The sequence below is a fragment of the Crinia signifera genome, chromosome 19 (assembly GCF_055691185.1).
Source record: "Crinia signifera chromosome 19, ASM5569118v1, whole genome shotgun sequence".
In the NCBI taxonomy this organism is placed as follows: Eukaryota; Metazoa; Chordata; class Amphibia; order Anura; family Myobatrachidae; genus Crinia; species Crinia signifera.
Window position 1 is genome coordinate 94042838 of NC_139226.1, and position 27913 is coordinate 94070750.

Here is a 27913-nt window from a genome sequence, read left to right on the forward strand (position 1 = left end):
AGCTTCATAAGCACATTGCGATTTGAAAGTAAGGCCGAAGCATTGTAATAACTGCAGAAATGACTTTATTACAACAAAAGCAAGTTAGTTCACAACAGTTTACACAACTGCTAGACCTAAAACCCACATACAAGCAATTACCTGAATTCATGAACAAGGATACCGAAATCCGTTTTCTTTTTTGCTGCATCATCACATTAACTTTATAAAACCACCAAAAGCAGCTTGGGGTATAACAAAGATGGGCAGCCCCTTCAGTGCAGCATCTAGACAGGCGTTGTCTAGGTCAAATAGTTTCCCAACCTCCTTCCCCCTTAGGAAAGCCATACGAGCGATCAACCAAGTCCCTACGGCCCAACCAGGTCTAGTACATGGATAATCAGCTTGATTGACAAAACCAGTGGAATCCTTTTCTTTGGCAACAAATGGGTTTGCAAACTTTGCGGTAGAAGAACCAGGCACTTATTGGAGCAAGGCACACTTAGGCAGAAACGCACTTTAGAAAATAAGTTGCAATATTTTGTCAGGGGAAAAAAGTGTATTTGTAAGAATTGGTAATAACTGTTCAGGGGAAGGTGCAGCTCCAAGCACCATTGGCTAAAAAGACAGTAAACATTCGTCTAAGTCATGGGTCTTCAACCTGTGGCCCTCCAGATGTTGAAAAACTACATGTTCCAACATGCATTGCCACATTTTTTCCTATGAGAGCATGCCAAAACTGTCAGGGCATGCTGGGACATGTAGTTCCACAACATCTGGAGGGCCACAGGTTGAAGACATGTGGTCTAAGTAATCTCCATTTGCAGGTAAGTCTTACATACAAGTAAATCCAACGTGTCAGCAAGTCCATTACGGAGAAAGGCAACAGAGGCCGTTTCTGTATAAGCGGTCCAAACAGTGCGACTGTTCCAGTGCTGACTATCAGTAGGTTTAGAATCCTGAATCTAGCAAATTTAAATAATTCTATGAATATACAATGCTACAGTTGAATGCTTTGGCTAATGAGGAATTAACTTTATATCATAGGTACGCTGCGAAGCCAGCAGGGGACAGGTGACAAGTGCTTATTAGAACGCTGCAACTTACTGACACTAACAAGGATACGCCGAGATGAGCTCACATAACGTATCGCTCCCCACATATCTATTTCTATATTAGTTATGACAGCCCTGTGATGTCACACGGTGGGTGATGTCATACAATGGGTAGCGGTGTCCACCATGTGACATCACATGGCTGTCATGACCAATTAAACAAAATCAATTAATGTGGAAAAGAATACAAAACAAATGTCTTACCCTTATTACGCTTCATTTATCAGAACTGCCAGGGTCATAGAAATGGGATGTGGCACACTCCCACAAATGCCCTAACCCGCGTGATTCCATAGTTCGATAATTGGGAAGTTGTCAGGGTAAGTTTAGGGAATGATACATGGGGCAGGAGTGGGACCTTTACAGAAAGCAGGGACTCCAGCAGATGCGGTGAGCAGGCTTAGAACATAGGATAGCACAGATTTATCTGCTGCCTTGTCACAAGAATGATATTGTTCATTCAGCTGTAGCAATCGTTTGAGCCCGCTCAGCTGAACAGATTTTAGATGGGCCATTTGGGCATTGAAGGCACAATTGCATCAACCAAACGTTACACCATGCCTGGAGAGAAGGCGAGACTGAAGGCATACTTGTAAGTGTTTTGGTTTGTTTAAAACGAAGAAACGGCTTCCATACAGTGTAGTGGAATCTGCTTTCAGCAGAAACCTCTAAAGCAATGGACCTTTTAGTGAGACAACATTTGGCAAAGGCCTGAGTCAAAGGCACGAATGTTAAATGCAGCTTAAAGTGCAAGATATATACAAAACACACTTTTCAAGTTACTGTAGTTTATATAAAACTATAAAAAAAAAAAAAATAGGAGTGTGTGTAACATGGGATGGGTAGTTTAGTGGACTTTGGTACATAACATCCTAACCAAGGGCCTAGATCACAGCAAGAGTTGGGGCAATCTTATATATTACACAACCCACGTTCCATCAGCTCCCAGTAAGGCAGCGTCACTCGTTAGGCTGCCAGCAACTGCTAGGTTACATTTTCATACATCTCTACTCTGGTCTCTTCCTAGTGGCTAAGCGATAACTGGACCAACCTGCCATTGCGGGATGGGACTCGCCGTATGGTACGGTGTTCTAGCAAGAAAGGGGAATAGGTGTCCGCAATCATCAGATCAAGGTAAGCCAAGGCACTATTGGCAGGTTTTTGGAATGTTGTGATATTTTATCATCTTCACCTTATTTTAGTCCGTAAAAGCCCTGTTATATAGTTATATTTTAAGAAAAAGGCAGGCTCGCAGTAAGTCTTACAAAAATTCATAGGCGGCTACACAGTAGTACAAGTGCACAATGTAAATCAATGTATTCATGAAAATCCCTCCAAACCCAGGAAGAGGATGAACTTGAGGGGGGGGGGGGGGGGGGGTTATAATCAGACTGTGCAATCGTGCTTTGTTGCATTTAAAAAAAAAAAAAAAAAAGAAGTGATCAAAATATCTCAGTAAAGGCACTTAACCCCAAACAAGAGAAAGTACGAGCCCTAAACTACTAAAAAGGACTTAAAACGACAGAAGATACAGAGTATTCTTGCTCATCAACGGCCAGCTTCAGTCGATATCTATCTTCAGCTTGTCGTGGCCCATACTGAAAAATTAAATAAAAAGAACGCTAGTTCAAAGTTCAGAAGGAGAGAGGAACATTAACCCCATGCAGAGCCTTACTGTCACCCATTTATCAGGCGGGATGTGGTCATTTGGTCTACAGCATGATGGTAGACAGTCATTAGGTCGACATGGGAAAAGGTCGACACATGAAAAGGGCATTAGTTCGACAATGTCTAGGTCGACAGTGGAAAGGTCGACATGGGGTTTTTCACTGTTTTTTAAGCCGACAGGTGGTATTTCAAGCCCTACCATCCACTAGGGCGTGGTGGAAGAATACAATAGTGTGCCGAGGCGAGCACAGCAAGCAATGCAAGGGGATGTCCATGTCGACTGTGTTGACATTCAGGTAAAAAAAAAAAAAAACACAGTGAAAAAACCCATGTCGACCTTTTGACTGTTGACATAGTCGAACCAACAACCTGTCGAACTAACAACCTGTCGACTTAGAACCATGTCGACCTAATGACTGTCGACCAAATGATCCCAACCCTTATCAGGCCTAGAACATACTGCCATCAGCCAATGAAAGGTCAGATCACAGTGCTTAAGACACATGACACCGTTTTATTTCAGATAAATATACACAGCAGTATGTAGAGAAGAAAAAATACTCACCGATAATAATGATGATTATTATCACAGCTACCGCTATTAGTATTGCCCACATCTAGGAAGACAAAAAAGAAAAAAAAAAGGGGGGATTACTTCTTCCCAATTATTTCATCAGTTATACAGAGCTATGGAGACATCTGCTACAGTTTCCTGACCTTGATGCCCTAAAGCATGGGCCTTCAACCTGAGGCCCTCCAGATGTTGTGAAACTACATGTTCCAGCATGCATTGCCACATTTTTTCCTATAAGAGCATGCCAAAACTGTCAGGGCATGCTGGGACCAATGTTCCCTCCAATGTTACGAAGGCTGTGTGCGGCAAAAGATGTTGTTTGTGCAACTTTGGAAGGAAATTTTAATTTTTGTGCGTCACATATATAACTGGAAAATGACATTCAGCATGTGTTAACTTTACTTCAAAATGGTATTAAACATTTAAAACACAGCCCACAATGTAGTGAATGGGTGAAACACATATTAATTGAGTCCACAACTGCAAAAAGGGACCACTGCTGCTTTGTTGTAATGTCTGTGCGCACGCTCGTCGAGCTGTGTGCGCACGCACGCACAGATTAGAGGGAACACTGCCTGGGACATGTAGTTCCACAACATCTGGAGGGCCATAGGTTGAAGACACACGCCCTAAAGTGTCCCAACTATGGAGCTACCACTAATGGTGTGTACACACAGTGCGATCGGCGGCCGCTGGGCAGCATAGCCCTCGTTACGATATAGTACAAATAGACTGTGCTGCATTGTCCTTTTCTACTTGCGATACCGACATCAATATCGCATGCGGCTGAACACTGCGATTTTGACTATATACTCAAAAAACTAATTTGCACCGTGTGTGCACACCGTAAGTCTGAGCCCTCCTACTTCCTGTTGGGTCATCTGTCACTCCTGGGCCATAGACAACCACCATGACTTAGCCCACAAACTTTCTGTAGGGTCCTGTCAATTATGACTACAATACAGTCTGAGCCCGCCCACTTTGATTGTATAAATGCACAATGTTATTTTGTAAAGTGCATTTATTATACTATAGTTCTGTATGGCTCCTCTCATTATTAAACAGTGTGCCTAAATTGATGGATTCAAATTGCATTCATAGACTTACTGTAACTGACATTAAATTTTTCATCGATGGTTGAACGGTGTTACACTCTGAAACATTAGTACTGGTCTAGTGAAGTGGTAGCCAACAGTTCATGTGTCTCAGGCCACCTGTGGATCTATAGTAGGGATGAATGCAGCAGATTTGAAAATATGACAGTTTAGTAATGACTACACATGTGCACCAGCTAGGGGATTTGGGGATGTGACAGTTCATACTGTGCTGTAGCTAGGTGGTCTGGGGAATGTGACAGTTAGTAATGACTACAGCTGTGACAGCTGTGCACCAGCTAGGTGGTCTGGGTTATGTGACAGTAATGACTACACAAGTGCACCAGCTAGGGGATTTGGGGATGTGACAGTTCATACTGTGCTGTAGCTAGGTGGTCTGGGGAATGTGACAGTTAGTAATGGCTACAGCTGTGACAGCTGTGCACCAGCTAGGTGGTCTGGGTAATATGACAGTTTAGTAATGACTACAGCTGTGCACCAGCTAGGTGGTCTGGAAAACATGAACCGTTGGTAGATCTCAAAAATAGGTTCTCGAGGACCTGTTTGGCCACCCCTGGTCTAGAGAATATACTGCATGTTTGCAGCACATCCCATTAATTAAGATTGGGCAGACAGAGCGCTCTGCACCTTGCAGTTCTTCCACCAGTACTTCCTCTTCAGCTTGGCAGCGCTGGTCTCAAACTGGGATGCTCCGGCTTGCAGTGCGTCGGCACGGTCATCTAGGTCGGCCAGTTTCTGATCCCTCTCAAGGACTTTGTCCACGTTGACTCTCATGATGTCCACCACCTGACATTTAATGAAATGTGATTATATAAGTCCATAAAACAGTTTATCTGAATTACATACATTACACAAATCTGAAGCAATGACAATGTAATTTTATTTGGGGGTAGATAAAATAAACTCTTCCCCCATGAAAACTCTGCTCCTCAAAAGGCATTATGGGGGTCATTCTAATTCATTCCGACAGGGACGAATTCTACCCAGTTGCTATGTTGGGTGGTGTATGCATGTGCAGCTCACCTTTGCTAACGGCTTCGGCGACTTGCATAGTTGGCGAGCAGCTTGTAGGTTTTGGGACGAGAGTACAAGGCAGAAGGATTTGGGGGGGTGTCGTCAAATGGGGACGGTTTATGGGTGCCCGCATGAAAAAACCGGGGGTTCCCTTGGCTACGCAGGTGGCCAACGTATGCCAGGGGAAGCCGGAGGGGGGGGGGGGGGGCAAGGTATGTGGCACGATGTGTGCGAGTGGTCCTGTCTTCGTCTTGGCACAAGGAGGGCTATCTGGCACTTGATAAGCTGCACATATCGCCCAGAATCAGGCTCCATGTAGAATCAGCTGTTTGTTTGGACTGTGGTGACGTCAATGGAACCTGACAACTCCTGCAACGTTTAAATATATTTCGCGCTTTTGCTGCGCAGCATAGAACGTGTTAACAGTGTTGGACTAATGGCCTCATCGTCTCACAAGTTTAACTTTTTTGGCAGATTACTACTACCGTGCACAGCAGTTGGCAGTACATCCATTGGAAGCAGATGTACAAGTCAATGACGGTCACAAAAAGGATGAATGGAACAGAAGGGCAACGAAAAAATAACAACCCACATTTACAATTGTGAATGGGACTATCCATTCTTCACAGACAGACACCTCCCACCCAAATCAATGAGCTTATTTGGAGCACAGCATGCAGAACAGAAAGCAGTCATTTCCGAGGACAGGGCAGAAGTTTATTTTTACTTATTTAAAAAAAAAAAAAAAAAGGAAGGAAGGAAGGAGATATTTGTATCCTCTCATCCAGAGCTAAAAATAAGCATTGTGACAAAGGGGTTTCCAAAAATAAGCATGTTCTAGAAACCAGTTTGCTGAATGCCTGTCCGATGAGCCCTAGCTGTCCATTATGTGTGATAAATGCAGCGCCTGATCAGAAGTAGGTCTGTGAGTACTGCTGTGGGGCTGCGTACAGCGTGACAATACCCACAGCAGCCTGGCAAACAGAATCAACTCAATGAATAGAGAACTGCTGCTGCAGACGTCAGACAGATTAACTCCGGCGTGGAGGCCGGCACTCAACCGTTGGGTTCAATGACATGTAAATGATGAATGGAATAGTCTGGAAAGTACGCTGCTGTGCTGACACGTGCCGACACATGGATCTGACGGGAGACTGGGTGAATGGTTATTACAATGGTGATCGCATACATGAGTTGCTCACCTCATTGACCTGAGCTTGCGTCTGCTGGAGGCGTCGGTTACTGTTGGCGCCATCGCCGGGCGCAGCGGGTGACGACCTGTAAGAGCCAGAGATTAGAAGCTGCAGCCTCCTGTGTATCTAGTGACAGCTCAGCAAAGTCAGCTTAGGACTCCGCAAATGGATCAAAATTAGGTTTAAAATGGATTAACAATGGCTAGTAAACCATATGGTAAGCAGCCCAAATATACTACACCTCTAAACCCCCTCCCCCAACACACACACAATACAGAAAGGATGGGGGCTTACTGCATGCATGTGTGCAGCTTAATAGGCCAATAATGGCTGTGCCCTCTTCATCCCTAGGATCACTAGTTATACCCCTTTTACACCAATGCTGACCTGGGTCCAACCTTGGTTATGCCTTTGTGTAAAAGGGGCCAGGTCCTGACCAGAGTTGAACACTGGTTGGACCTGGGTTATGGGCGGTGTAAATTGTCCGGGTAGTGCTGAAAGGATACCAGAAGTGCTGGTCGCCTTACCACAGTGCGCTGCAGTGGCAAAAGACAGCAGCCAGGAAGGATATGGGCAGTGCACACAGAATCAGATGAAGTATCAGTTATATTCTTTTTTTTGGGGGGGGGAACGACATTTATTTTACAAAATAAACAAGCCAACATTTTTCAATGCCAACTAGTTATGTCTTTTCATTTTTATTTTAAATCATTGAGGGAAGGTTGGATGGCAGTTTATCAGTCCTAAAATGGACATTTATAATGTCATCCATAGGGAAAAGCAGGGCTGACCCAGGTTCAGTGTAAACGGCGCAGACCTGGGTCACAGTGCTGTGTAAATGGGGTATGAAGTTGGGTCCAACCCTGGAAACTCCCATATTCAAAGACCAGGGCCCGACCAGGGATTTTGGTGTAAAAGGGGTATTAGTCTACTGCGCTATGCGGTTGGCACATGAAAAAGGTTGACATGCATTAGGTTGAATGGGTCGACACAAGCAAAAGGATGAAATGGAGTTTTTTTTCTTTAAACCGACTCTTATGCCAATATGCATGTTGGTCCTCTAGGCACCCTAGCACATGGGTCTTCAAACAGTGGCCCTCCAGATGTTGTGAAACTACAAATCCCAGCATGCCTTGCCACAGTTTTGCTATAAGGGAGTGTTAAAACTGTGGCAAGGCATGCTGGGACTCGTAGTTTCCACAACATCTGGAGGGCCATAGGTTGAAGACCCATGCCCTAGCATGAACAGTGTAATGGTTAGCATTACTGCCTCACAGCACAGAGGTCATGGGTTCGATTCCCACCATGGCCCTAACTGTACAGTTTGTATAGTCCGTACTTGTGTAGTTTCACGGCGGCAGCACGGCCAGCGCAGTCTGCGATTGTGTGTACGTTTACGCCTAACCAGAGCTTACGTAGTTAGCGTAGTCAGTCAGCGATGTGTCAGCGCTTATTACATTGTGTGGGAACCATTGACAATTTTTCACCTGCCTGACATGACAGGTGTGAATGTGTTCCTGAAACAACCCCCACTATCCATGTCAGCCCGAAGCATGGCGAGCCCCTCCTCCCAACCTGTTCATACCCCCATTATCCATGTCGGCGTGGAGTTGATTTTATAAAGTGTTGCGAGTGCAGCATCCGCTCGCCGCGATTCGGGCTCGGTTGGGAGCCAAACTTTGTAAAATCAACTCCACGTCAATGTGGATAGTGGGGGTATGAACAGGTTGGGGCTACCATAGATAGTGGGGGTTTGAAATGGAGCACTGGCAAAGGCTTCCTTTTTTGTGCACCACACCCCCCCCCCCCCTTTGTGCACGAGACACACGCGCTACCGAACCCCTAACCGTTTCTCTGCCGCACAAATTACTGAGATGCACAAGCGTATGGGATGCTTGTGCGTCTCAGGCAGATTGATCGCCTCTCCACTGGCGCCCGCCAGCAAAGGGCATCTGGCGGTTACCGACGCTGTGTGAGAAGCGCTCACTAGGCTTGCCAGGACAGTATGGTAACTACGCTGCCTGACGGGGACACTACGCTAGGCTGCCATTGGGCTATGCAGACAGCGTAGCCTGCCGCCGTGAAATAATACAAGTACCGTACTTGCGTGGGTTTCCTCTGGGTACTCCGACACTATAATATACTGGTAAGTTATTTGGCTCCCAATAAAATTAACCTTAGAATGTCTGTGTGTGCATATACATGTGGTAGGGAATATAGATTGTAAGCTCCACTGGGACAGGGACTGATGTGAATGTTCAAATAGTCTTGGTATAGCGCTGCGGACTATGTGTGTGCCCAAAAAACATTCATCACCGGTCTGAGGAATGACAGGAGCTCATTTCTGTAAATTTTTTTAATTGAAGCATAAAAAAGTGTATATTAAGCATATCAATTTCTACAGTAACTGAAAGATGTAGTAAAACTACAATACACTGATTGATAGTCACAAATGACCATGACTCATCAATTAGGATTACAATAACAATATCATTTATAATGATCTGTTGTAGAATATAGAACATTCAAGTGGTTAAAATAGATTAAACACTCGCTACCAGCTGAGAAAGAAAAAAAAAAGGAAGAGGGAAGAAGTTTGGTACTTGTTTCCTAGCACGGCGCCCGTCGTAGGTGATCGCATACCTTAAGCGATGGACGCGACCGATGCGATTTTAGGGCTATTTTTAGCCTTTTCCCCGACATTTAAAAAATCGCGTCCATCGCATGCCTTAAGTTAAGGCATGCGATGCGACCAATGCGATGGACGCAATTTTACATAGGGAACAATGTTAAATGGGCCAATGGACCCGATTTTTCATTGTATAGCTACCCTTATGGGTATTTTACATAACAAATGCCCCCCCCCCCATCCCCCCCCCATTGTTAACGCCACCCGAAGCGTGGCAAGCGCAGCGAGCCCGCGAGGGGCAGCGGTACGTGTCCTCCAACCTTTTCATAGCCCCACTATCCACATCGGCGTAAAGTCGATCTTATATAGTGTGGCGAGCCACGGAGCCCGAAGCGTGGTGAGCGCAGCGAGGGGAAGCATAATACCTGTGAAGTTATGCGCGTCCACTCGCCACACTTCGGGCTCAGTTGCTCGCCACACTATATACAATCAACTCCACGCCGACGTGGATAGTGGGGGTATGAAAAGGTCGGAGCACCTAAAGTTAAATATTGCATATATTTAATGCTAAGGCATAGAAGAGTAATAATGCAGCATGTACTGATATCCAGGAAAAATCATACCTCTAGATCAGTGTCTCGGGTGTAGTGCAGCAACAGTCTGCATACTGCCTGCTGTTTTCAAATGAGAATAAAATAGGCATCCACACTGCCAGTTTCCCCGTGCTGTCCGCACCGAAAGTGCGTCACGCGCACTGGATTATGGGCCTTGTAGTGCGCCTAGCTACCGCTGAATGCGTACACGCTGCCATTTTCCGGATGTCGCGCTTAAGCTCATTGCCTCTTGGGAATTGTAATTTGCGAACCGAAACCGCGGACCGATGCCTGTATCTGCCGCGCTAGCTGCTGAGGAGACTTACTCATACCTGGAGCTCTGTGCTTTCATATCCTAGGCAGGATTCAAGGCTGGCCACACTCCCAGGTACATTTTATGGGCAGAAACCCGACTGGGTCACGCTCCCATGCTGCTCTGCCCCCAGAGTGCTCCCTGCATACTTTAGTTAAGCTCTATAAAATAAAACAAACCTTTTCTGCCTACTTTTAACTAAAAAAGGAGACCGGAAAATGGGAGGAGCTGGGATTTATAATGGAAAGGGGAGGTCCTAAGGAAAAAAAATACAGCCTGTAACTAGAAGGAGAGGGATGAAATCCCATGGTCTTGGCTGCCATGGGGATCGTAGAAGAAAGTAACTGCTGTGTAGAACATAACAAAGATCTCCACACAGCAACAGAAGGTCTAGCGGTGATCATGCCTTTCTAATCAAAGACCACCCAGAACTAGTCACTCTTACCAGAAGGGCAAAGTGGGGGATGGTCACTCAGCTTTTGGTTGGCACATTCTGAAGCACAGATCTGGTACTATTCAAGCTACTGGTTTAAAAAGATAAAGATTAAAAGTACATAGCGACAATTCTTTTTTTTTTGCTCAAATTTCTTGCCTAAATAAATTTGTTCAGTGGTAGCACACCCCGAGAAAGAGATTTATTCTGATACCATCCACTATTACCTGGGTCCACCAACCACTATTCTTTTCATTTCACTACCCTGTGCGATTAACAAAATCCCCCCTTTTCCTTTGTACTATTCAAGCTAGTTGTGCCGTCCTTGGTAGCGCCACTCCAGCTCGAACAACAGCTCCCCCCCATTTAGTTTTAAGGAAGTCTTTTATCCCGCTGGCTCTGTATTCAACCAAAGTGCCCTCTTGGAATCAGGGATATACCCTCAAAATGGGGGGTCCTTGATTCTGCTTATCTGGATGAGCTACAATGGGGAATACCCAGGCCAAGTGCCTAGATGAGAAAATAGCTGCATTTATAGACTTTCTGTAACACAGGAAAAACAATACATTGGTCCAGCAATACAATTACTACATTACACACTATTCTATGTGGGTGAAAGTGGCACATTAAAGCATCAACATTTATCAATTAAAGCTTTTGGCTTCGGCTACTGATGAGAGGGGTGCCGGGCAGACTCTCCATTCATGGTGAACCTATACCAAATGCTTTTGCCTTAGATTTATCCAATCAGGGCAGCACAAACTATTACATTCATCCAATCAGGACAGCACAAGCCATTACATTTATCCAATCAGGGCAGCACAAAACTATTATAATAATCCAATCAGGGCAGTATGAACCACGGATAGTCAGGATGAGAATGCAGTGTCCTCCGGTCTGGAATGCTTTCTCAGTGCCTAGAACTAGTCTTTTTTACTAAAGGTTCTGAAACAACATACTTTCCAGACAGTTGCATGCTATTAACTACCGTGTTTCCCCGATAATAAGACACTGTCTTATTTTTTTTCAACCCACAAAAAACACCATAGGCCTTATTTTCAGGGGAGGTCTTATTTTAATACATGCCCCTGTCCTCCTTTTAAACATGCCCCCAGTGCTCCTTGTAAACATGCCCCCAGTGCTCCTTGTAAACATGCCCCCAGTGCTCCTTGTAAACATGCCCCCAGTTAAAGAGAGGGAACGTACCGTAGCCTCCTTTACACACCTCTCCTCCTCTCTGTCTCTAAATACCTCAGAGGTGATTGAAGATCACCTGGAGGTTAGCGGAGGTTAGCGGGGTCTAGTATTTATTGTTTGCAATCCACAGGATTGAAATTTGAATCGGTCTTATTTTCGGGGGAGGTCTTATTTTGGACACATTTCCAAAATCTGGGGGAGGTCTTATTTTCGGGGGATGTCTTATTATCGGGGAAACACGGTAACAAACTTACCGGTATACACTGTCCGGATGCTCTTTGTATCATTGTAAATGGTCACATAGTTTATTACTTTGCCGCAGTTCATCAAAGTAAAAGTATTTCAAAGACATGTTTACCATGAAAGGCAATCAGAAAGCGCCACACAGGTGCCAATTCATTGCACCCATCACAATTCTTTTTTTTTTTTTTTTAGAACATAAACCACCCCCACAAAAATAAAAAATATAGTTTTTATTTTTTAATGAATTCAGGATACTGAGAACATGTACAGAATATGAATACTTTTCTAGGAGGAATCTGCACTCCGTCATATAACTATCACCACCTTTCTGTCAGCCCTGATCGGGTGTCACCTAAAGGGACATCTCATTCAGGTAAGTTCACAGCGGGGTAATCAGCGTCACACCAAGGGTGCCCATAGACTTGCATGCACGCTGTGACCCCAGCTCACCTGCGTCTCCTATGAAGCCAATCGTCTCTAAGCAACTGGAAATGGTATGCAGGATTTGGCCTTTATCCTGAACAGAAGTACAGGTAGTCTGAGAAGCCATTGTGCAATCGCAGAAGAGCTTTATTAACACACTGAGACAGAGCCAAGTACAGTGCAGCTTGTACAAGTGAATTACCAGGCCTTCATTTATGTCCTTCCCACCCAAATCCACGTGCACTTTCCAGGAACATTGTACAAAGAGTACAATTGTACAAATCTCCTGCCACAGATCTGTAGCAACAAATACTTATCAGCAATAATTAAAAAAGGTACTTGAAGTATGAGTGTACATTATGAGTCAATGTTGCCGACTTTAAAAAGGTGCGTACACACTCTACGATGTTGTTAACAATATGCAGCATAATGATGATTATTAATGATATTTTCTATATTGAACTATATAGTCAATGATGCACGATCCCGTGGGTTGTTAGTGTTGTCCCCAGTCTCTTGTACCCCAGCAATGGTGTATGCACTCGCCCATACAGTCAACCCTGCCGGGTCCCGTTGCAGGTGAGGTTCTTGGGTACATATATTGTCATATTTGTGCACTGCTAAAGGCAGGGAATCAGCAGCAGAATTAAGTAATCATGCCACTGTATAGGTCAGTGATGGCTAACCTTGACATTCCAGCTGTTGTTGAACTACACATTCCAGCATGCCCTGCATTAGTTTTAGCATGGGAAGAGAGCAGGGCCGCAGATTGGACTGCTAACAAAGATGCAATACGTAGCTGTTGACCCCCAGAGCCCCCACCCCTTAATTAAGCAGCAGGATCACAATACCCTCTGTATAAACGCTGCACTTCAGGCCCAATTCAGACCTGCTCGCTGGGCTGAGTTCAGAGCACAGTGAGCAGGTAAACGCTGCCCCACACCACCTTGCGCAATTGAAATCCTTCCCATTTGCACAGCTACGAATGCGTTCGTGGCCATGCACACAGGGGGAAACCTGTTCAAGGGATCCCTGAAAACTCACCTCTTCAGGCAGCTTATATTCCGGAACCCCTTCGTTAGCGGTCATATCTAATTGCATCCCATCCCAACAGGACTGGCTTGTAATCTGGAGGGACTGCCATGCTATGGAATTCTATCCTTATGTATCCCTCCTATTATCCCTATAGATTGTAAGCTTGCGAGCAGGGCCCTCCAACCTCTATGTCGGTTTGTTTAATCACTGTTTGCAATTTTAGAGAGCAACAGAATCTGCTGCACTATATAAGACACTGTAACGAAATCTGCTGCTCTATATAGAAAACTGTAACGGAATCTGCTGCGCTATATAAGACACTGTAACGGAATCTGCTGCGCTATATAAGACACTAACGAAATCTGCTGCTCTATATAGGAAACTGTAACGGAATCTGCTGCGCTATATAAGACACTAACGGAATCTTCTGCGCTATATAAGACACTGTAACGGAACCTGCTGCGCTATATAAGACACTGTAACGGAATCTGCTGCGCTATATAAGACACTAACGGAATCTTCTGCGCTATATAAGACACTGTAACGGAACCTGCTGCGCTATATAAGACACTGTAACGGAATCTGCTGCGCTATATAAGACACTAACGGAATCTTCTGCGCTATATAAGACACTGTAACGGAACCTGCTGCGCTATATAAGACACTGTAACGGAACCTGCTGCACTATATAAGAAACTGTAACGGAATCTGCTGCGCTATATAAGACACTGTAACGGAATCTGCTGCTCTATATAAGACACTAACGGAATCTTCTGCGCTATATAAGACACTAACGGAATCTTCTGCGCTATATAAGACACTGTAACGGAACCTGCTGCGCTATATAAGACACTGTAACGGAACCTGCTGCGCTATATAAGACACTAACGGAATCTTCTGCGCTATATAAGACACTAACGGAATCTTCTGCGCTATATAAGACACTAACGGAATCTTCTGCGCTATATAAGACACTGTAACGGAACCTGCTGCGCTATATAAGACACTGTAACGCAGGGCTCGACAAATCCCGGTCGCCAGGGCGACCAGATTCTGCTTCCTGGCGACCAGATTTTTTTTTAATGGACGAAGCAGAATCTGGTCGTGGCAGCCCGAACTCACCCGCACACAGCCCACCGCAGCAGCCTGGCATCCCCCGCACAGCCCACAGCAGCAGACCGGCCTCCCCCGCACAGCCCACAGCAGCAGACCGGCCTCCCCCGCACAGCCCACAGCAGCAGACCGGCCTCCCCCGCACACAGCCACAGCAGGCAGCAGCCAGGCCATCCCCGCACAAGCCCCAGCAGGCAGCAGCCCGGCCACCCCCCGTAGGGCCCGCACACAAGTATAGTGTTTGCCGTGCCCTGCCAGTTTTGTAAGTAACTAAGGCGCCCTCCCCGGACCGCTGACGCGCCGACCTGACAGTGGTGTTTCAGCTCAGCGCAGGAACTGCTGACAGCCACTCTCAGCAGAGGGAGAGGTGAAACAGAGGTGTGTCAGCGCGGTTAACAGTGACTCCCCGCTGTTCCAGGTGCTACCCGCTGCGCTGACATGCCGCTGATCACCTCTGCTTAGAGTGGCTCACTAGGGCTGGACAGGCATCAGCTCTGGCTGGCTGTAGGGTGCCCCGTTCGAGCAGTCTGGGGCACGGGGGACGCACAGCCGGCTTATGAGCTGCCACCATATTTGAATTGGCAGCCGGGGTCATCCATTGGAGGGAGACACTTGAGCTCTGCTTCTCCCCTCAGATAAGAAGAGGCCTGCCAGGGCAGTGAGTATTATTTGGGCATTATATCCATGGCACTGCTGGGGGCATTATATCCATGGCACTGCTGGGGGCATTATATCCATGGCACTGCTGGGGGCATTTTATCCATGGCACTGCTGGGGGCATTTTATCCATGGCACTGCTGAGGGCATTTTATCCATGGCACTGCTGGGGGCTTTTTGTCTGTATCGCTACTGGCAGCATGGCATTACTAAGGGCATTATATCTGTGGAATTACTGGCAGCATGGCACTGCTGGGGGGCATTTATCTATGGCACTGCTAGGGGCATTTTATCTGTATCCCTGCTGGGAGCATTTTGTCTGTATCACTCCGGCCTTAACTACAGCCTACTACAGGCCTGCCCCGTGGAAGGCCAGGCCGAGGGGCTCCCACAGGGGCACCCATAGCAACAAGAATTTACCCCTGACAGAGCATGTGAACCATTGGCATCAAGCATGAAACCCATATCAACGAGCATGTAGGTAAGCGGAACTTATGTGGCATAATATGTAATTACGGCATATGGTATTATACGTAATAGGCATTACAGTGTGTGGCATATTGTGTAATGAGCATTATGATGTTTGGTATAAATGTGTAATGGACATTACGACGTGTAGTATATGCAATGGCCATTATGGCGTGTATTATGGCATGTTTTTTTTTTTTGGTGCACAGCTTCGGCGTGCACTGTCCCTGTTATTAGTATATCTGGCTCCTACATTTTCATCCTGGCTCCTAGATTTTATAGAAATTTGTCAAGCCCTGCTGTAACGGAATCTGCTGCGCTATATAAGACACTAACGGAATCTTCTGCGCTATATAAGACACTGTAACGGAACCTGCTGCGCTATATAAGACACTGTAACGGAATCTGCTGCGCTATATAAGAAACTGTAAATTAATAAATATATTTGGGTACTTATGTATTATCTGGACTCCCATGTTAAATGCACCCCATTTTTACATACCCCTACTATCCAACTACGCATGGAGTTGATTTTATATAGTGTGGCGAGCGCAGCGAGCCACCGTGCCCGAAGCGTGGTGAGCGCAGCGAGCCCCGTGAGGGGACGCGGTCTCATAAGAAAAACGGGAGTCCAGATATTACATAAGTACCTATATTTGTAATCACCATCAAATGGATCCCCCCCCTGATTTTTACATATAAAAAGTAATAGAACACGAGGACATGTACTGAAAACTGGAGGGAGGTAGGTTCAGGGGAAATGTTAGCAATAATTACTTCACAGAAAGGGTAGTGGATAAGTGGAATAGCCTCCCATCAGAGGTGGTACAGGCTAAGACAGTAGAGAAAATTAAACATGCTTGGGATAGGCATATGAATATCCTTACAAAGAAATAAGGATCAAAAAGGGTTGAGATTACCTGAAAGATAAAAAAGGGGCAGATTAGATGGGCCAAATGGTTCTTATCTGCCATCAAATTCTATGTTTCTATGTGACCATAAATAATTTCAGTTGGTCCTGGACCACCAATTTCAGGCACCCCTGTAAGTGCTCTGAGACAGCCCACTGATATAGTGCATTTTACTTGCTATGGTGTTAGCTCCACTCCATAGACAATAATCGAAGACACCTTTGCAGGAATCTGACTATACCCTCTTCAGCAAAGCTAATCTGTCACACAGAAGAATGACCCAACACTGCCCTCTAGTGACAAGCCAACAACATTTACTACTTATAAATAACAAGTCACTCCTAATGATGCAGGTAGTCAGAGAAGAACAGATGGCAGCATATGCGCAGACTAGTCTAGATTACATTAATACGGTATATGCAATACAATCAGTACCCAGCCAGCGATCCATAGAGATGGGTCTCATGGCACATCTTGCTATAGAAATGAATGTTGGAAGTCCCCAGGAATGTATACAGTCTGTGCTGTTCCACAGGTGTGGTCTGTGATTAGACACAGAGTTGTTCTACACAGTACATAATAATGTAGTGAATACATTTACTATAAAGATTTTGGATGCGCCAGTAAAGAAAAACAAAACAAAAAATAAATAAATAAATCTCCTGATATACTCTGTGCTGCTGGGGCTGTGCACCTTTCTAGCACCATTACCTCTTCCGTAAAAAGTTTGTAGACACAAGCACACTGTAACCCTGTAAAGTGGCAACACAGTGTGAGGACACACACACATAAACAGTGTGAGGACACACACACACACGGTCTTGTGTTGACAAACGCATGAATAGAGTCAATCGCTGCAGGAAAGCTACCATATCCCATTATAGTGGACACTGTTAAAACCTCAGTATTTAAAAGGAGCGAGGATAATACAACCAGCAGCCAATCAGATGATCGGAAATGGGGACTAGCTGATAATCTGGGAGAACATGACCTGTCCATGTGATTGAGGGGCAGATTTATTAATCTTGGAGAAGAGATAAACTGGAGATAAAGTGGAGAAAAGTGAAAAGTAGCTAAAGCACCAGCCAATCACCTCCCAACTGTCTTTTTCAAACACAGCTGATTGGCTGTGCTTTATCTCCTTTTACCTTTTCTCCGCTTTATCTCCAGTTTATCTCTTCTCCAAGCTTAATAAATCTGCCCCTGAGTTAGTGAGGGCACACATGACTGGGGAGGGGAATGGCAGCATCAGGAAGCAACAGACAAAGGGAAATCTTGAATTAGCACTGTGAGGATGTAGCTCTTGGGGTAAGTGTCTAGATCTATTTAATTGCTGCCATAAGACAGAGGGGACAAGCAAATTTCTGCTTGCACCCTCCTGAGAATGCAAGCAGAACACTGTGTAAACTAATGCCTCAGACATAGTCTAGGTGTTCCTGTATGCAGTATACAGTATAGCACTCAGCACTTAACACAGCAGTTTATGTTTACAAAAAGTCATATAGTGGGAGGAGCAGGGTCCCCAGCAGCACAAAGTATATCTGAGATGAGTGATGTGTCATTTGAAGAGTTGTAGTGGTCCGCACAGACTAACTATTTTTTTAGGATTCAGTTATTTCCAGATTTTTCTAAATCTTGTATATTCCTTTAAGTTCTGGAGGTGCTCCCTGGGAATATATGTTACTGATAAAATTGAAAAAAGAAAGAAGAATTCCCAATTCGAGGCACTCATTCAACTGACATCAAATATATTGAATCCCATTGAGGGTATACCCTCAACGGGATTCAATATATTTGCTGTCAGTTGAATGAGTGCCTCAAATTGGGAATTCTTCTTTCAACTGTATGAGTGATGTGTCAGTAAGGACAGGGCTGCATATTACATGGGCAGTGACATGATGAGAGGAGGGAAATGGAGGTAGCAGGAAGCCACAGACTGAGAGCTATATAGTGGGAGGAGTAAGATCCTCCAGCAGCACAGAATATATCAGGAAATAAATGATGTGTCAGTGAGGACAGGGCAGCATGTGACAGGGACAGTGACATGATGTGAAGAGGAGAATGGAGGAAGCTACGGTGTTATATAATGGCAGGAGCAAGGTCCTCCAGCAGCACAAAGTAGGGATGTAAAATGTTTGCAAAAATAATATGCGTTTACGTGGCAAACACCTCTACTTGATATTATGGTATAAGCTCTGCATTGTGCCAGAATACATAATTTGACCAAGCAGGCTGATGGCCAGATACTTCTTTCATTCACATATTTAACAATGCTTAACTTTAAGCCACGATTCAATGGTTGCCAGCAAATACAAGTTGCACTAATGTTTTTTTTTCTTTTTGTGTTCAACTTACACTTTATATCATTCAAACACATCCAATACTGTATAAAAACAAAAAATAATAATAACTTATACAGTTTATATTGCAATAGATATATCAGCAATAATACATGTACTACTCAGCTAAGAGCGAGTTATTATTGTCTGGCATCATACTCATTGGCAACAGAAAACGGTTCAGGGTCCTTCAAAATGGGAATACTGGTAGAAGGTCACCCTTTTCATCACAGCCTTGATAAAAAAAGGCTTCTCTGTACATTTCTCTGGTCTATATGCGAGATTGCATATGAAATTATTTTTAGAATTTTGACTAAATTGAATGTTTTCTAACCATTCCATTTGGTTTATACACCTAATACTGAGCGCTGTGCTACATAGTTTTGCATTGTTATGGACAGCACCTTTCCTTCCCTATAGAAAGCCTTTAAACCCCTTTAAATGCCAGGTTTTATCCATCAATTACTATGTCAATGAGTCACGGCTGTGGGCAGTTACGGCATAATAGGAAATTCCCTGGCAATACTCCATAATCACAGGACTTCTTCATCTGGAATAAAGCACACGCCCTAGAACATGTTTATAGATAGAGACTTGTACAGAGGTACACACTGTGGTAAATGTAACAGGGTCCAAGTTGACAAAGGTCTGGGATTTTGGATGATATCGGACATATTTTTAAGCTAAAAAAAAAAAAAAAAAAAAAAAAAAAAAAGGAAGGAGAGAAGGTGTCCGCTTGTGATTTTTTTAAATTACAATGAGTCTTATTTGCAAAATGGCATGCACAAGCAGCAGCTTCTGTTTAAAATGATATGCGGTATGCCTACATTGTGTGTGTGGCTGCGGCTATATCTACATATGAAAAGCTACGTTATACCCCTTTCAGACAGAAAAAAAGACCCGGGAATTTACCTGGTCCAGGAGGTTAGACCCGGGTTTTTTTTTCTGTCTGAAAGGGTCTACCTGGGTCTAAAATGCCAGGGCTTCAACCCAGGAATTTACCTGGGTTTTTCCCCAGGTCTGTATTCCAAAAACCCGGGTCACCGGCTGTCTGAAAGGAAATGACCCGGGTTTTTGGGATTATTACACATTGTTAGGCACTGATTGGCTCTTCTGGTGGGGTGCTGGCTGATTGGTTGTGAGGATGGGACTCTCTGATTGGCTGGGAGGGCATGGCAATGGGGCTGGCCTCTGAGGTCATTAGGGAGCTGAAGAAAGGATAGCATGGCCCACTGGTAGAAGCAAGAGGTGAGAGCTGCTGGCAGTGAGGGGAGGAGGATATCGGTAGATGACTGGGACAGTCAAAGATGCCACAGTGTACTCAAACATTGCAAATATACTGACAGCCATGTGAGGTAACATGTACCTTCCAGTATATAAAAACAATATAACTTGTTTACAACATATCCTTGTGTCATGCCATGGTTAATGCAATGCAGTGAGCAGTCACCACCCACTTTTCATGACCTCATCTCTGTGTGCCTTTAAAACTGTCCTATTCTTATGACACAAAGAGTTTTGCAGGAAAAATCCGGCTTCTGTGTGAAAGGGGTCGACACGGGAAATACCTGGGTTTTTGCTCCTGTGTGAAAGGGGGTCAGCACCTTGCTGCCTAGTTCTACCCGGGTTTTTGTATCCGGGAAATACCTGGGTTTTTGGGAATTTTCTGTCTGAAAGGGGTATTACAGTGCTTTGCTGGAAAACACTACTGTAGCTTTTTGTGTACAGAATACAGGTTGAGTATCCCTTATCTGAAATGCTTGGGACCACAAGCATTCCGGATAAGGGATTTTTCCAAATTTTAAAAAAAAAACATACATCAGACATGGTCATATATCATACAGGTCTACATAAAAGCCATACAATACATTTAATACTTACAATACATTCCATACAATATATCAGAACTAAAGGTGCGTACCCACGGTACGATTTATGTTCCGTATGATATTGTATACGATTTCCCAGGAAAGTCCCAGTGGTCAAAAGCATAAGATTTGTGCTTAAAATAACGTAAAATGTGCATAAGATATCATATACTATATGAAATCACAGCTGTACTACACTATACTATCTTATGCTTTCTAGCCAGATTGAGTTGCATGTTCACCCAATCAGCTCCCTCCCATACGACCGGCGGGAGCGTGCATCGGATAGTGCGTACACACGGTAAGATATAGTGCACTATCTAGCATGCTATTCGAAACTAGGTAGATAGTGCAAAATCTAGCACACTATCTAGCTAGTTTCGAATAGCATGCTAGATAGTGCACTATATCTTACCGTGTGTACGCACCTTTACATACATACAATTTCAGGCTTTGTTATCTCTCACCTAACGCCACCTTTTTACATTTACATCTGGGCATAGTTATCTCTCACATAACTAATATCCCTCATTCTACTTCCATTCACACTTTAAGATTCAGGGTTTGCTAATTTTCAGGGGGGGGGGGGTGTTTCCCCAGCATTATTTGGTCAGTTTTTCCAACAATATATTATTCTATTTCTTTTATATCTGAGGTGTCTATGGCCTCCCAGAAGGCGTCTCCTTCACATTCGAGATATTGTTTCCATATTTCCCATTTTTAGAGTGTCTTGATATTTACTGTGTTGTCATTCGTCTCCATTCTATAAGCGTCATTTATTTTGTTTATTATCTTTATCAGAGACGGAATCTGTTCTGGTCTCCAGTTCTGCGCTATTGCCGTTTTTGTGGCTATAAAGACTTGATTGAAAAAGTATAAGTTTGTTTGTTTTGTGTCCTGTGCCTCGATGTGAAGTAGTGTCTTCTGGGGGGTCAGTTCCACCTCTTTTCCCAGTATTTTTGTTACCAGTCCTCCTACCTCCCTCCATACTTCTCTGACTTTACCACACATCCAGAATATGTGCATCAAATCTGCACTCCCCTCCCCGCATCTCCAGCATTCATCTATCTGCTGATTTTTCCGTATTTTGGAATAATTTTCTTTTAAACATACTTACCTGTCCCCTGGTGGGTCCCCGATGGTCCCACGGCGTCCATGGCAGGCCTTCAGCTTCATCTCCGGCGGTCCCAGGAGTGAGTGCATTGCGCGAGTTCCCAGGCGTGCCGGTAACGTCACCGGCGTGCGCACACACTCGAGCAATGCACTCCTGGGACCACTGAAGACGACAGAGAGGATGCTGAAGGCCTGCCCTGGATGCCGGGGGACTTGGTAAGTGTGTATATATATATATATATATATATATATATATATATATATATATATATATATATATATATATATATATATATATATATATATATATATATATATATATATATATATATATATATATAAAAAAAAGGGTTAGGGGGGTAAAAATAAATAAATAATAAATTTGAATTATTTAAAAAAAAAAAAAAAACACGGTTTTTGGAATAATTCGGATACAGGATGCCCGGATACGGGATACTCAACCTGTATAGGCACGCCGAATATCATTTCCTATTTGCACCTACAGAATATAGGCATGCTGCAGATCGTTTCCTAGCTGCATCTAAAAAATATAGGTATGCTGCACATCATTTCTGATTTGCACCATTTTACGAGTAAAGGGCATTGCAATGGAAAAATTAGCATGCGACAAAGCTTGGAATGACACAAATAGAAGCTGTGTAACGCGCACGGAGGAGAGATTAATGTGGGCACCCGATGCGGTTAGCATCCTGGTGGACAAGAGGCCGGCAGTCAGAATACCGACACCGGCTAGTGGGCAGAAGACAGGCACCAGAATCCCAACTGCTGGTATCCTGAGCTTAAGTATGCAGAGTAGGGGGCTTAAGTTTAGGCAACAGCGAGGTTGAGGTGACCTTAGGATGCTTTCTGCAACAGACGTATATATGCTGTATCAGAGGCAGAACTCTGGGAGGCAATGGAGTCATCTGCCGCCGGGCTCCTGCTCCCAAGGGGGCACTTTTCCTCCCCTTTGAGTTTGAATAAGTTAATTGAAAGCCTTAGATATCGCTTCTGTGGCTGTCTCCTCCTCATAGAAGGATCATAAATGTCACACTCTCTTTATTCCAAACATAATATCCATAACATACATACAGGGCCGGCGCTACCCACTCAGCAGCTCCTGCAAAGCAGGGAGGTGCCATGCTGAAAAGGCGCTGTCTCCCTCCCTGCTCTGCTAAAGATGCCTCATCCCTCACTGTCACTGCCTCCTGCACACCGCCCGCAGCGCCTGTCTGACAGCGGGCGGCAGTATGGAGAGGCTGAGCAGCTCCCTGCACTGCGCACACACTGTCCTCCTCCTGTGACCTGCCCCCTCTTCCTCACGGACACTTGCGCTGAGGCATGTAGCTCTGTCTGTGAATGCCTGGATGACATGTCATGTCCGGATCCGCCCCCTACCCATTGCTACCTGTGCCTGTCAGCTGTCAATCAAATGATGAACAGGCAGCAGCGCCGCGTCCCCTTCCTTCCCTCTTCTCAGTGTGCTGTGCCAGTGCCTCTGCCAGTCCTCAACACTCCGCCACCTCTATCTCCTCTTGCATGCCATGCGATGCGATCTAGCCCATAACATATGCGATTCACTTAGCGTGTATGGGCATCTTTAGTGCCTGCAACATTTTGTGGACACAGCACTGAGATGGTGTATGCATACATGTACATGTTGCATACACTCTCACAATCGGGCTGCAACTTGTTGCAATGGCAATGTGAAAGGGCGCAAAATGTATGGTTTGCAGGAGGGCGCCGGACACCCTAGCACCGGCCCTGCATACATACATACATATATTTATATAGGATGGTGTGTGTGTGTTGGGAGGGGGGCACCAATTTTTATCTTGCCTCCGGGCAACTGCGACGAACTTACGCCACTGTGCTCTATTCAATGCGGGCGGCAAGGGGGCTTTGTACAGCGAGGATGTATTCAATGGTTTGCAAAAACCCTTGATTCCCTTAAAATGGCGAGCGTCCTGCTATGGAAAGCCGTCCACCCTGGGGAAAAACCGCTCAGTGTGTATGCACAGCAGTCTCACCTCTCCACTAGCCAATTAGTGACATTGTTGCTCTGCCCCACTACTCTATAAATGACATTTATCCTGCACGTCTGTTGGTGCCTGGCTATACAGAGAACTGGAATAGCTTTCGGTTATATACGATGGATTCTGCCCATTCTCTACAGCCATATATAGGGCTGGCTGCTGTACAGAGGACTCCTCACATGACCATAATAGCTCATGCTATGAAGCCTATTATCTAGTTAAGGCTACATTCTAGAATGTGAAGTGTGCCAGTGACCTTCCTTATCTCACCCTGTGCATTCTGCTAATCACTGACATGACACATAGCGGTGACTACTGCAGGAGAGCAGCTACTGTTATACAGAGCCCCTATTTCATGTAATATGGTCACCCATCTTCATATCTTCATGGGGCAGTACGGATGGTGTAATGGTTAGCATTACTGCATCACAGTACTGAGGTCATGGGTTCGATTCCCACCATGGCTCTAACTGTGCGGAGTTTGTATATTCTCCCCGTGCTTGCGTGGGTTTCCTCCGGGTACTCCGGTTTCCTCCCACAATCCAAAAATATACTGGTAGGTTATTTGGATCCTAACCAAAATTAACCCTAGAATGTCTGTGTGTGCGTGTACATGTGGTAGGGAATATAGATTGTAAGCCCTTCTGGGGACTGGCAGGGACTGATGTGAATGTTCAAATATTCTCTGTAAAGCACTGCGGAATCTGTGCGCTATATAAGAAACTGTTAATAAATAAATAAATATCTGTAGAGGTAGACAGTGAATTAGCTAGTGCGGCTGTACCTTACTATACTGCAGCAGTTCCCAAACGTGCTTGAACTGAGGCACCCTGTAGTATCAGCATTTTATACAGGGCACCTCCTAAGCCCAGGAGTTTCTTACTGAGGCATTAAATGCTTACCCGTCACCCAGGTCAGTTACAGAGGTGGTTGGTACACACATGCTTTAAATAGACCTATTGCTTGTGAACGACCCACTAGCACTGGTGGTGTTTATCACATGGATCATAGATGATTAGATTTGGCCTGTGGCATGCCACAGGCCAAATCTAATCAAGGGATGCCACAGGCCAAATCTAATCATCTATGATCCATGTAAGTACTCAGTGGCACCCAGTTTGGGAACTACTGCTGCATGCTAGTATTACAAAAGGGAGTACATACATGAGACTGGCATCAGAATCCTGACAGTAGCTGGTTAGTATACTGCCAGCCCAGCGATTTGCTTTATAATCGTTATCCCTACACACTGGGCAATATCGCCCGGCGTATACAGACCTTTACTTTTATCTATGAAGGGAGGAGAAAAAAAAAAAATCATTCGATGGTGAGCGACCATTGAATGATTTTTCCTCCGTGCAGCCGCATGTGAGTGGATGTGTAAGCGTACACATCCGCTTGCATGGTATTGCAGGGATTTGAGTGGTGGTGGGGCTTGCGTTTGACAGAGTGGCGTTCACTTGCTCACTAGGCAGTATATATATGTAGCCAAGCTGGCAGGCCTGAATTACCCCCCTATGTTTAGTAATTACAGAAAATAAATGAATGCTTAGCAACAATAGTACAAATGCAGCTGCCCTATATAGAATTATAGAGAATCGGTCACCAAACTCTTCATTGGTCCAGTTATTAATGGGAAGGTGTTCTGTGCAGCCTTCTTTCTGTAGCCAGAATTGCCCTGGGAAAAGGATACGGAGCACTCTTGTAATGCGGACAGCTTGGCCCTGCGTCAGACTACACTATGGCCGCTCTCCTAGGCCTCGCTTCTCCGTACCTCATGGCTCTTCTCCCAATTCCTTGTTGTCAATGCTCACATACTGTACATAGTATTAAAATCTACCAAGTTTAGTTTATAAAAAAATAAACAAACAATAATAAAAATAAAATCAGATATCGCAGGGCGGAGCTGAGCATTACATGTCCAGGGTCTTGTGATCAGATCTATCCATGAACCCGTGCAATAGAACAATCACATACACACCAAGGGAAGGGCACAGATCGTCACATGCTGCTGCACACATCTATTAATTACAGAGAGGCGAGGTGCTTACAGTGGGTCAATTGTCTCACACACACACACACACACACACACACTATACCATTATGGATAGATTATATAAATTACACTATAATGCAGCGGTTTTCAAACTGTGGGTCCTGACCCCAAAGTGGGTCCCAACCACCTCAGCATGGGGTCACGACTATGTTGCTGACCATCAGGCAAATGAGTCTGTGGATGGGGGGGGGGGGGGGGGGGATAACTCATTAAGTAAACATCCACTGCTTCCCTCTACCCCCCCCCATTACCTACTGCCTCCCTGTCACAATAGCGATCACTTTACTTCACTGGAGCACACGTGGTGGCAATTCAGTAGTAACTTTCTGGGGTCCTGTATTCATTTCTATTGTCTAATGGGGTCTCAGAACAAAATAGTTTGAGCACCCCTGCTCTAATGCAAAATATGTTGCCGTCTCATCTGTACAACTTCCCGTCTGATCTGAGAGTACTTCCACATTTTGAGTACATTTCTAATAACATGATAATAGGAGCTGTGGACCAACTGTCATGTTACTACCTTAGCTCACTAGGACCAAAATCAGGACAGCGGTGCAAACAGAAGATTGGGCCTGATTCAGACCAGATCACTCATCTGCAAAGATGACATCGCAGCCACCCAAAACCCACCCTACGCAAGTGAATTGTGAAAATATCGCTAGTCTTTTCCCACATCCATACACAATTCACAAACCATTAAATTTTCCCAGCCTACACAAATGTGCATTACTCTGACCCTTCCACAACTCTGCAACAGAGACAGGCTGATCGAGGCCAGCGCTGACTTCTTAGACCCCTACCGGGAAAAGCCTGCATTTTTGTCGGAGACTCCTGGAAAACAACAGTTGTCCACCACCGAACGCTGACATCCTGTACGTCAACCACCAGAAGCATTGCGTTTACGATCCATACGCAGTCTCCGTCACTATTTGGGCTAGCACACGCATGTAGTCATTCGATAATCGCTCAACCTGCAAATTTGCTGATCAAATCAGGCCCACTGCGTGGAAGACCACGGAATTTGGATCGGTTGCTTTATGTCAGCTACTATTTGTTCTGACTGTTCCTCACACAGCCACAATCCCGCCATCACACAGGTCACTATCCTGCACACCCTCATATCGAACAGCAAGGTGCGGACTACTTTAGCAATGTACCCCCTGTTACCAAACATATATGTACAGCACTTGTGTATACTAACTTTTATACTTGCATATGCTGTATATATAACAGTTATACATGTTACTTGGCATGTACTAGCAAGCTAGGCCATTGAACTTACAGCAGCTCTTGACACAGAAGCAGCATTATTAGGGTAAATGACCCTACCCCAGGCTACTGTCCCCAGTTAGCCACTTCTAGAGACCCCAGCAGCCATGAGGAGGGCTGCCAGTCCCATGTCAGGGCATAACACCTGATCAGCGGCTGCAGCAGCAAGGCCCGGGGGGGATAATAGGGAGGGGGTAAAGCAGGGACTTTACTGCTGTCAGCGGAGGGATAAGGGCGGCTCGCCGCACAGGTCACCACTACCGACCAACTGCAGGGGGAGCCAAACACACTTACATGAATCCGGGCGGTCTGTGGCAGCGGAATACGGCGGGATCCCGGGGAACTGTCACGGGACAGGCGGCGGCGATATCACGGCAGGCAGTTTGGCACTGAGGGGATTGGGCGAGGCTTATATGACGTCAGTAGACAAACTTCTGCCGTTGGCGACGAGGCGGGAGTGGCCGGACCTGTCCCAGGTTACACTGTGTGTGTGTATGACTCCGGTCCAGACCTAGTTTAACAATGGTGGCGGCCATCTTTGTGTAGCCCTGACATAATG

The 27913-nt window shown here is 45.1% G+C and overlaps 1 protein-coding gene across 2 annotated transcripts; it reads right to left on the minus strand.

Annotated features, from left to right (window-relative positions):
- Nucleotides 1-48: 48 nt before the first annotated feature.
- VAMP3 (vesicle associated membrane protein 3) lies at nt 49-27814 on the minus strand. 2 transcript variants are annotated; one of them, XR_014464000.1, is made up of 6 exons: nt 27649-27814; nt 6668-6743; nt 5079-5237; nt 3328-3379; nt 779-2692; nt 49-640 (listed from the first exon to the last, which is right to left on the minus strand). XR_014464000.1 is itself a non-coding variant. In XM_083162945.1 (5 exons), coding segments are annotated over exons 1-5 (309 nt in total). In that variant the 5' UTR covers nt 27651-27814; the 3' UTR covers nt 49-2672. The 2 variants fall into 2 exon arrangements, 1 of the variants encoding a protein (XP_083019071.1); XM_083162945.1 differs by having other exon boundaries at nt 49-2692.
- Nucleotides 27815-27913: the final 99 nt, after the last annotated feature.